The 11,527-nt window shown below is 53.6% G+C and overlaps 1 protein-coding gene across 1 annotated transcript; it reads right to left on the bottom strand.

Annotated features, from left to right (window-relative positions):
- Positions 1 to 662: 662 nt before the first annotated feature.
- LOC104321442 (fatty-acid amide hydrolase 1) lies at positions 663 to 10,991 on the bottom strand. Its single transcript, XM_069788818.1, has 15 exons — positions 10,726 to 10,991; positions 9,323 to 9,436; positions 8,442 to 8,585; positions 7,980 to 8,113; positions 6,695 to 6,901; positions 6,234 to 6,274; positions 5,545 to 5,669; positions 5,215 to 5,340; positions 3,964 to 4,061; positions 3,483 to 3,579; positions 3,128 to 3,168; positions 2,268 to 2,307; positions 1,588 to 1,696; positions 1,099 to 1,244; positions 663 to 1,007 (listed from the first exon to the last, which is right to left on the bottom strand). The coding sequence occupies exons 1-15, from the start codon at positions 10,894 to 10,896 to the stop codon at positions 879 to 881; spliced, it is 1,722 nt and encodes a 573-aa protein (XP_069644919.1). The 5' UTR covers positions 10,897 to 10,991; the 3' UTR covers positions 663 to 878.
- Between the last annotated feature and the right edge of the window lie 536 nt (positions 10,992 to 11,527).

Raw genomic sequence — 11,527 nt, 5'->3', positions numbered from 1 at the left:
TTGCTGCATTGGGAAAATGCTTTTGCATTGCGATCTCTCTTTCCGGAACACCCTTAACCTACCGGGAGCAGCCGGGGCTGCCAATCCTGGTGTCAGCAGCTGCCAGCGGCCGTAAATCCCCCCTGGAAAACCTGGCATGGCCCCCTCTGCCAAACAGGAGGAGAGGGTGTGCAGGGCAGGCTGTCCAGCTGGCTGTCTAGCCCTGGCACACTGCTTTATACATGCAACACCGTGAGCTGAAGCACTTTGTATCTCTGCTCTGGGGAAAGCAGGAGTAGATGTCTGAATGAGATGGGAGTTAACGATGACTCCAGATTTCCCCTCCACGGCGTGCAGGGTGCCAGCAGCCCTGTGCTGTGTGAAGCGGTCCAGCTCCCTCCCTGCTTGCCAGAGCCTGCAGGCAGGCTCAGCTTTGACCTTGGATTGCTGGTCTGTGGCAGGGAAAAGGCTGGATTTCATCCTCAGGGAGCTGAGAATGGAGGGGAAAAGCCCTTTTCCTACAGCACTCCAAGCAGGAATCTGAACCTCTTGGAGGAAACCAGTCCCATGGCTCAGTTTCCCCATTTGTAAGATCATGTTTTTGCGCTTCCCTTGGGGGTGTTGAAAGGGTTATTAAAATCCACCCCAAACCCCCACACAAACACAGACCTGAAACAACAGACTTTCTGATAACAAAAAATACTGTATTCGGACCATGACTGGAAGTGCTCCACCACTGCAGAGCTCACCTCGCTTTCCCCTTGCACCCCAAAGCCAGCAGCCAGACCAGCCACACCGCATCGTCGTGGAGGGGAACACGAGTCCTACAGGTGAGTCGGACCAAAGGATGACCTGTGTTGATGTTAGCTGGGATCCTGCTCCGGGCGAACGCGCAGGACTCAGACGAACCTGTTTTTCTTCAAGACGAGGGTCTCCACCTCCTTCATGAACCGGAGGCACAGCTCCTCCTGCCACGGCAAGGCCACGCACTGCACGGCCACGGGCAGCCCCACGCTGCCACGAAAAGCCTGTGGCACAAACAGAGGGGGAGAGGGCAGGGGGGCGTCCAGGGAAAGGGATGGGGATGCTCGCGCCCCTGGGGAACCTGGTGCCACTCACCTTCGCCAGGGTCCGGTCCCACCAGTCCCGAAAGTAACCCTGGTAGCCCTTCAGCTCCTCCTCATCCTCATCCGTCACCATCGTGACGGGGACCACACCGGCAGGGAAGTCCAAGGCGTTGTAGAGCACGGTGTAGCTGATTGCCACTGGGGGAGAGGGGGAGCTCACAGCACCAGCCCGCAGCAGGGAAAGCCTTCGCCCCCCTCCGCGTAAGCAAGCTTCCAGCTAACGGGGCGCTTGCACTGGGAATTCAAGGGCTGCGGGATGGAAACCTGCCCCTTGGCTCCCACACGCACCAGGGGGGTTTGTCCTGGGTGTACCCCACGGGTTGGGGCTGCAACTGCCCCAAGAGGCGAGCTCTTCCCACGGCTGGCCAGTGCCGTGGGGCTGTGAGGGGAGGAGGAGGAATGCTTCTCATTGACACTGGTGGAGTGCCACAGCAGGGGCACGCTGGAGGCAAAGGTGTCCCCCCCCCGCTGGCAGTCCTACCTGAGAGCTTCCCAGGGTAGCCGATGCCGAAAGCCGGACCCAGCATGGGACAAAGCATGACATCCAGATTCAGCTTTTTCCACTGGGCAATGAACTGGCGGCAAAACTCCTGAGGAGGAAACGCACTAGTGGTCAGAGGGATGGATGTACTGTCCCATGGCTGCTGGCTGATGCTCTCCTTGGGTGCCCAGCCAGGATCTTGACCCTTCCCCAGAAGCAGCCATCAGGCTACATCAGGCCTGATCCCGCTAAAACCCAGCAACCCTTGGCTGCTTGGTCCACAGCCCTCCCAGTGTACAAAGCATCCTCCCCCCTGCTAAAACTGGAGGTGGAGAAAGGTTGAGTGTGGGGGCACATGGCAACCTGGGAAAGGGGCACGGGTCTTGAGGAAACCAGAATGGAAATAGAGGCAAGTCTGCTGCAGCTGATTGCCTACATTTTCAAGCATAGGAGTGAAAAATTCAGGTCTGATTCGGGATCATGAATGTGTCTACGTGTCATCCTAATCTTTAAATGTGTTGAGAACTTGCACATCCAAGTGAGATCTGTTGAAGATTGATGTATGTTCCTACCCCACATCACCAGTGACTTGATCATCTAACTTTGGTGGGTACTGAATCTACCTCTTCCCAAAGAGAAATAAACCAAAAATTATCTAACCCTAAATTGTAATACTTTACCTCAATTTCATGATGAAGACTCCAGACTTCATCCACTGTGCTGAAAAAGGAAACAAAACCAAAGAAAGGCATCAAGAGCTCCTGCAAAGAGCAGCTTTAGGGGCAGAGAAGATGGGCACAGGTTAGCTCTGCTTCTGGAGCTGCAGCCAAGGGAAGAGAGGACTTTGGCAAAGTCTTGGCTTTCCTCTGAAGGGCTTGGGGTCTTATTTCTGCTTCTGCCCATGATGGAGGGATGACTAAAGGCAGATTGGTGCAGTGCTGCTTTGGCTTAACAAGTGTCCAGCCCTGTTACTGCTGCTGTGCTCAGGAGGTGGAAGCCCAGGCACATGATTCCTCAAAGGCCAGGCTGTGTGAGGTGGACTGATCCTTTGATGGGGGGACAGACGTACTGCCTTGGAGGCACAGCACAAAATACACCCTTTCTGCTACGGGATTTGAGTCCTTTCTCACCACTAACTGCCCAACATTGATATCACAGTGAGGAAGAGCAAGCCTCCTTTCCTCTGTATTAATTTTCCTTCTGTCTTACAGGGTGCCTACTTCATGGTATGACAGATGCATTAACCGGTGCTGAAGCCAACATTATATTTCATTCCCACAAGCTTCATCCAGTTCCTAAGCAAGAGGCTATGAACCCTTGCCCTCATTCCCATCCTCAGTACCAGAACAGTTTGCCAAACCCTGCAGGGTTATGGTGTTGACATAAACTGCTCTCAGTTTGCTCCCACCCTTGTGTTTTCTGCCTTGTGTTTGCTCAGATGCATGCAGCTGGGGCAGTATCCCTAATGTAGCAAACACTGCTGCCCTCCAAAAGAGAAACCCAGATCTTCACACATTTGCTCAGGCTCAGATTTACTCACTTTGCTGTCATACTTCTTACGATATCTGAAAATCGAGGCACCTGAGAAGGAGAAAGTAAAAAAAAAAAAAAAAAAAAGGGAAAATAATCTACATTAATCCCAGCCCTGTCCTCCAAGACAGCTCCATCACAAATACAAGCTGTTGACTCAGTGCTCAGGAAGGACTCGTGGATTCTCCCCAAAGTGGGGAGAGGAGGAACAGAAATAGCATCACTCCAGTTTGGAGATGTGTCTAAGCACAGCCAGGAAGCAATGCCTAGAGACTTCTCTATGATGAAGACTTACTGCAATGGGAGACAAGTTCTTCACCACCTACTGCTTAACTCCATCTACGCTAGAAAGAAATGGACCTTACGAAGGGTTTGGCAATCCAGGAGAGGACAGTTTTTAGCCAGTTTGGTGACTTCGCCAACCAGAAGAACAGCCTCACACTTTTGTCCAGCTCCCCTTTGCTGAAAGAGAAAAGGGGGTTTGGCTGAGCAGTGTTGGGAAGCAATCACAGTAGATCAGCTTTCAGAAGGCCAACCCCTCTGAACAGCATATCTAAGTGACAAAAAGAGGTTTGCTCCATTCCTCTGGGCTCCTCTGATTCTCACAATATTTATAGGATATCAGCACCCAGTTTCCTTTCATCTGTCAAGACTGGTAACAATCCCAAAGAGAGCCAAGGTTCAGCTGAACTGCTTGATGGTAAGCTTCCCAGTAAATCCCAGTGCATATTAGCCACTATCTACATCCAGTAGATCTGCTACCTGTATCTGGATGCTAGCCAGAACCCAGGGAGGATTTTCATAGAAAGGTGCTGATCCCATCAAACTGTTCCAGGCTATACTTACAATTTCTTGAGAAAAGAGGTGCCCCCATCTGCAAATACTCCCCTGAAGCAGAAGTTAAAGACCACGTAGTCCACATTTGTGAGTTCAAAGGGCACCAGCTGGAAGGAAAATGGAAGAGGAGTCAGTGGCACACGCAAGCTGTGTGGGAGAAGCCATTGAGGGCTCTCAGTGGGCTGAGCTGGGCTGAGGATTTCCTGAGAAGCCCTCAGAAAAGCCTCCAGCATCTGAGGCCATGAGGGCCTCTCCATCCCATCCATCCTTCCCTGAAAACACCATTTTCCCTTTGAGCAACAACCAGATGAGTCAAGAGATACAGGATGGGCTTGGCCCCCTGAAGTCCAAGCAGGCACAAAGGTCCCTCCAAAACTGGCAGTGGGTGACAGAGCGTGAGTCTGTGCTTCCCGCTTCACTCCCGATTCTTTTGCAAGGGTACGGGGGAGGTGTGCAGCCACGACCATGCCTCACGCACAGGAGATGACTCGCTGAAATGGCAAAGAGGATGAAGGAGACAACCTCTGCTCAGCACCCCAGAAACCTGAGACCCTAGAAACAGATCTGGGTCAATAGGGGACTGCTTGGCTATACAAGATCTGCCATCTGCAACTACCCATCTATTTTCTCCTTAGGTTCTTGTTTCCAGATACAAAAACAGGAGGTGGCTTTCCATGCAACATGCAGTAGATCTGTGGAACTGCTTGCCAAAGGATATGATGCAGAAGAGGTGAAATTGGCTTGAGAATAGACTAAACAAGTACTTGGACAACAGCTCATCATGGTCACTGAAGAGAGGTGGTCCATCAGGCTCAGGAAACACGCTGACCTGACAGTAATCATACACCATCAGAACTGTAAGCTCCCTGCGGGCACTGCCTCAGGACCCTGGTTGTACAGCACCTAGCACAATGTGGATCTCAGCCAGGGTGTGAGTAAATGCACCCACACTACAGACAAGTCATACTGCAGTGTATCTACTCCTCAGCATGTGTTATGGATTGGGGTGGGCTCCCTTTTGTGTTCACCAGCACCTAAACAGCACTGAGACCCTGCCAAAAGGAGAAATCAAGCTGCAACATAAAGAATTTATCTTTTCCAGAAGCAGCTATCTACTTTCATCAAACCTGTGGCAAGCTGAGTGGATTCCAGGCCCCCTTTCCTTGCCAAATTTGCCTGATGTTCACCCACGGGTCCCAAAGACACGGTAGGAAGGAAGAATAGATGCAGCATGACTATTGGGTTCATGCAACATCCTACCGTGTGGCCAGCATCCTCCAACAGCTGCTTTGTCTCCCGAACGGCACGTCTCATGGCAGGGCTTGGCATGGTGAAGAAATCGGTTTCATAGTAGCCTATGCGGAGGGGCTGCGTGCTGGAGTACACCTGCAGAGCAAGGGAGAGCGCCAGCGGGAAGGATGTCAGGAGCCATCAGTACACCCACGCCGCAGGGGGAGTCTGGAAAACAGCACTTCTCTCACCCACGTGCCCACCCACAGGTCCCGGAGGGCTCCCGTGAGCCACTGGCGTTTTCGGCTTGAGCAATGGCAGCTCTTCTCAGAGACCTTCGCCCCCTTTGAGGTCCTTTACCTCTTCATTGAAGGGAAGGGGGGGCACTGTGCTGTCCAGGTTGAACATGTCCTCGCACAGGAGTGCCCGCATGCACAGTGCCAGGCTCTCCACGTCTTTTGCCATCGGCCCCACTGCTGTGACCACTGGAAGAGACCAGAAGAGAGCATTCATGGCTAGGGGTCTTTCAAGGGCATGTCCTGCAAAAGCAGGACCTCTTGGCATCGTTTGGACTTAGTCTAGTCTTCGCAACAGTTCCTCTTTGAGAATTGGGCTGGGGATGCCTACAGGTGTCTTCCCATCAGCAGGCCCATCGTTATGGACCCAGACTTGTTATCCATCAATATGTGCCCTCATGTCTCCATTTCTTGATTTACAAAATTAAACAAAAAGTTTTGTTGATCACAACACAAGGACAGCTTAAGACACTCCCTTTGACTGCTAATCACATGAAGCAGTGGCAGACAACACGGCAACCTGGGGGTTACAGGGTGTGTTGAGGTTTATGTGTTACACAAACTGCTCCCCTTGGCTCATGCATATTTCAGTTTTTCAGGAATCACAGTATGGGAGTGGCTCTGTGAAAAAGTCCCTGAAAGGGAACCTGCTTCTCTCTCTGAACGTGTTGGAGAAGGTCCCCCATAACCAGCTGAGGGTCCTTCTCACCCCTGCCCTACTGCCCTCCCTGGGGGACAACCATCAATTCCTACCTGCCTTCTGCCCAACGACACCACAAGTTATTCCTTTTTTACTGTGAAGAAAAGAGACACACAAAATACAGCAGCTGAGTAGTTTTCATTGAAGGGAAAAGCTTTAAGCAGTAGCAAGTGGTAATGAAAACACTGCCCTCCCTTTGCAGATGCAGAGGTTGGCAGAAGGGCCAAGGGGAAGCCCAAGAGAGATCCTACGCCAGAATGGTTTATGCCCTGTCAGTCAGGAACAACCACCCCCTTAGCATGCAGATGGAGAGGTTTCCCCATCTCTGTTCTGGGGGAAACAACGCTTCCCTCCATACAGGCCCCAGAAAATGTCCGGGCAGGAGGGAGAAACAAGACCTTTGCAATTCCTCCCAAGTTTCCACTTGCCCACAGGAGTAGGAGCATCCCAGCACAGCAGTCAGTAGGGTGGCGGGTGAGTCTCACCAGACACATCACTGCATTACTTGCAGTACCTGAGTCTGTTCCCGGTGGGTTTGAGTGTACAGATCCCACAGAAGGCAGCGGGGAAACGCAGGCTCCCTCCTACATCTGTCCCAAAGCCCAAGATGGATCCACCTCCTCCTATAAGTGCCCCTTCTCCACCAGAGGAGCCTCCAGGGGTTCTGGTGTAGAGCAGAGGGTTGAACGTCTGACCGAAGATTAAGTTCTTGCAGTCATAGCTAAAGAGAGAGAGGGAGATTGCAAATGAGAAGAATGTAGATATCTGCTGATGTGGACCCCAGTCACTATAAAAAGACCTTCAGAAGGTAATTAGATAATTCACTAGTTGTCACATTGACATCACTTGGTCCAAGGGAGCTTCCCAAAGCTCCCATGAAGACCACCAGCCTTTTCATGGCGGTCCCATGTCCTGGATTCACTGCCAGCTAATTTCAGTGTCATCAAGCCTTCCCCAGGCAGACCCTCTGGCAGCACAAATACATCAAGCCTCCTGGAAAACCTCCTGTTCAGGTGGTCCTGAGTGCCACAGGACATCCAAAGCAGCCCACCTGCAGCAGGTCCAGGCCCCTCCATGCTGGGGGGGCATTGCTGAGCCCCTGCTTGGGAACAGGCCAAACGCCAACTACAGCAATATCTGAACATCGGAGTCCCCCAGGAACTGGTGCAAAATCCAATGATCTCTGGGGCAACCTCTTTCTGTGGCTTTTTTTAAACATGGCCAGTCATTGCCGTGTTGCCTTAAGGAAGGCATTTCATACGGCTTGGGCAATAGTCATGCACGGAAGAGCTTTGCCAGAGTTCACTTGTCAGTACACAGAGACAGCAGCAGGGTGGCTGTCTGACAGAGTGCACCTGACCTCACACCATACCAATGACATCTAGCATGCTCTTGCCAAGATACAGCAGGAGGTTTGGGGGCAGGATAATTTAAGGTCATTAGCTTAACTAGCTAATGAGCTTCCCCTGCCATGGATATGCGTTTGCACTGTATAGTTAACAGGACCATGTCTAAGGGGTTAATAAAAAAAAAAAGTGATTTAAAAACACCCAGCACAGGAAAGAAGGGCAGCGATTTCTCTCCTCTTCTCCTTTTTTTCCATTTGGAACTAGAGTTCATTTTCATCCTTAGTGTAAATGCGCTTACTTTAAGTAAAACTTCAAGACACTTAAGGATGGGGACCAGGTGTTGTTATTTAAAAAGAAGTGGGAAATGAGAATTAGACTTGATAGAAACCCTCACTTGGGATGAGGGAGGGAGGACTGCTGCCACACCGAGGAAATGGAGCACCCACTTACCTGATGAGGGACACGGGAACATTGGTTTTGACAAATGGAATTGCCCCCTGTCTCCTGAGCACTTGCACCACCACGCTGTCCTCTGCTGCGGGTTTATTGAGGTTTTTTATAAACCCTAACGTGGAATCATGACCCTGGGAACATAAGACAACAAGGTTTCCAAATGGAGAATGGAAATTCCCCCTGCTCCTGCGTTTTTATATATTTATATAAGCACATGCATGCACCTCCAACAACCCATCCATCACCCACACATTGCATAGGATATTGGTAGTAAATCTGACCAGCCTTCTCTGTTGGCTTATATGGGAGATGAGCAGCAAACCCCATCACCTGCCAGGGCAGGCCATCCCACATCAGCTATGACAAAGTCAAGCAAGATGCTGAAGTCAAACCTCCCCCTGTCACCAAAGTTCAAACCACAGGGATGTCAGGATACCCACAGTATCACACTGGCAGTACCTGGCAGTCGATGGAGTCTTTGATGCTGACAGGCACCCCATAGAGCAAACCCAGCTTCCCTGTCCGCTTCGCTTTCCGGACCTGGGTCTCGCTTTCCTGCAGATACTCCGTGATGCAGTTGGTTTCTGTGGCGATTTGGAGGGCCTTGGGGAAAGCAGGCAGAGCCCACAGGTGAGACACGGCCCGCAGTGTCGCACAACGGCCTTCTGTTTTGCAAGGGACACCTGCCTCTTCTCCCTCTTCTACCTCCCCATCTGGACAATCGGTATCGGGGCAGCCCTCTCTGTTCCTTTCCAAGATGTTTTCATGCCAAACTCCAAACTATTGTCTGGACACAGGGGGGCCATAGCACCAGCTGGTGCGTGGTGAAGAGAGGCACTTAGCCCAGCAGAATACCAAAGGCTGTTCTCTTAATTGAGTTTCTGGGGTGGCATAAAATGATAACACCAAAGTGGGAACCCAGGAGGCGATCAGGGCATTACGGCAAAAGTAGAGAATGAAAGCGGACACTGAGCATTTGAGGTTTACCAGTGCATTTGGAGGTGGAGGGGAGACAACAGCAGCACTCTGCAACTTCCCTATAGCTACACCTGCCCCCCTAGGATGGTATGGGCCCCCCTAGGATGGTATGGGCCCCCCTAGGATGGTATGGGCTCTCCAGATGCTGAGCTTGCTGCTCTCTTTTGCTCCAAACCAAGCCGAGAGCCACGGCAGCCAGATGCCTAGCTCTCCCTTCACTCACAGAAAAGCACAGATGGGCCCAGCACCAACCAGCAAACAATGGCAGCTCAGCAGCACTTGAACCTTGTGCTGGGCTTCTCCCCCCAAAAAAGCCAGCCCCACTGTGGGTGAGACGCTGCCCCACCACCCTTGCTCCTCACCTTGCCCACGTAGGCATAGAAGACATGCTCCAGAGGGAGGGAGCCATCCCGGAGTTTCTTGGAGAGCTCCGGCAAAGGCAGAGAGAGGATGGAAATCATGTTCATGGAAGGATGCTACGGAAAAGGTTGAACAGGCAATGACACACCTCTACCTCAGCTGCTGGGCTCCTCCTGTCCCCTTGGTGCCCACTGTAACCCATCCAAAAAATATCTGCCATTTAGCGGCCAAATGCAATATCTGCCTCAAGACTGCAATCCTGCTCCTCCCCCATACTAGTGAGCATGGCGTGAAACCAGCAGGGCCAGCAGTAATCCAGGCTTTCTAAAGCCTTTTCTTCCTGGCCAGACCGGTCTCACCAAGCACCTGCTGCTTAAGACAAAGCCTTTCACGCAGCCTTGTTCAGACAGGGCTTGGCCAGGCCTGGGGGAACTGCTCGGTGCAACGTTCTCTGCTGAATTACAGTGGGAATTGGTGGCACGGTTATAGACATTTCTCCAGCAAGAAATGAAAGCGGACCCGGCACCAGCTCTTCTCCTGGTATCACCGAGATGTCCTACAGGGAAGCACGCAAACCAGGGAGCAGCAGAGATTTGGGGTCAGCAGAGATTTCCTCGCCACCTACCGAATACCACGAAAAAAAAGCGTGAAACCTCATCCCCCAAGCTGGACTCTGAACCCAAGCGAGTCCCCTCCAAGTCCAGGTGGGGCAGTCTGACGGGATCACAGGGTGCACGGTGCGGTCGAGCCGCATTTCTGGGCGCCGCGCCTCGGCACCGGTGGCTTCGCGTCCCATCCCCGGGGGCAGCGTCCTGGGGCAGCGCGGCTGCACTTTGGCCTCTGCCGATAACGCGCTGCCTTCGCCTTTTCCTACCGCCTTCTCTCGGCCAGGCTGAGCCTCCTACCGCGGCGGAAGAGGCCGGGAAGCTTTCAGACGAGGGGCCGGGATTTTTTCCTCTTCTCGCTGCCGGGGACTGTTCGCTGGCGCCTGCGCCGCTGCCCGTTATCCCCCGCTGCACCGGCTGCCCCAGGAAGCATTTCCTCGCCCCCCCCCCCGCTACAGAGGGGATGGCTGCATTGCCGGGGGGGGGGTTGTGTGTGCAACGCACACGTAGATTTAGGAAGGGAAAAAAAAAGAAAACGAAATCCCCGTAGCTCCGTATTAGGAGCCGGAATGCCGTCTCGCAAGCGGGTAAGCTCTGCGGGCGCAGCCCAGCAGCTGCCCCTTGCAGGGAGACCCCCCCCCCAGCCCGCAGGGAGGGCTGCACGCCCGCTGTCCCCGGGGCTATATGCTAAGGGGAAGGGACCGGGGTGAGGAGCCATCCCCTGGGCGGCCGGAGGCGGCTTGTCCATCCGCAGCCCCGGTGGGTGAAGGAGGGGGAGAAGCGCGGCTTATCGCACCCACCTGCTCCCGAAAGCACCGCACGGCCATCTCCATCTGCACCAAGCTCCGCTCCTGCCTCTGCCGAGCCTCCTTCACCTTCTTCCAGAGCCCCCTTCGCCACCGCCATCGCAGCAGCAGCAGCAGGAGGCTGGCGGCCGAACAGCAGAGCAGGGCGGGCAGGGGGACCCGCATGGCGGGGCTGGCTGAACGACCGACAGACCCAGACAGACCGACCGACAGACCGACCGGGCGGGCGCCCCGCTCCTCCCGCCGCCGCCGCCGCCACCGCCCCGCTCCTCCCGCTGCCGCCGCCGCCCCGCTCCCGGCCGGGTCCAAGGGCACCCGCTCGCCGGTGGGGAAGAGGGAGGCAAAACCTGGGGAGGATTCCCGAGCGGGAGGGGGTTGGGTTCAAGCTGGAAAAGGATTTTACACCGGTTTGCTGCTTTGCGAGCAGCTGCACGGGTAGGGAAGGAGGAGATTTGGGAGCAGGAAAGGCTCCTGGATGGAAACTCACGTCTCCCTCTGATAAGGTTTATTTGTTTTGCCGTCCCCCACGTGAGGCTTTGATCTCCCTGAAATTTTTCAGCCTCTCTGGGGATAGTCTTGGCTAGGAGCATCAAGGAAGCAGGGCGGGGGAGTCCCAACGATACCCGGCTCCTTTGCGTTTCCTGACCGAGCAGCTGTGTGGGAAAAAGAAACAATAAATGTCCCAGCCTGTGCCCAGTGGAGTCCACTTCATCACTGGCAAGAGCATGGGTGTGCCTGTGCTTTGCTAAGTGCTGCAACTTCCAACAGAGAAACCTGGCGTCCCTGCTCAGGCAGG

This window comes from Haliaeetus albicilla, chromosome 8 (genome assembly GCF_947461875.1).
Source record: "Haliaeetus albicilla chromosome 8, bHalAlb1.1, whole genome shotgun sequence".
NCBI classification, from domain to species: Eukaryota; Metazoa; Chordata; class Aves; order Accipitriformes; family Accipitridae; genus Haliaeetus; species Haliaeetus albicilla.
The sequence above is the reverse complement of the archived record's forward strand: the minus strand, read 5'-3'. Positions and strand labels throughout refer to the sequence as shown.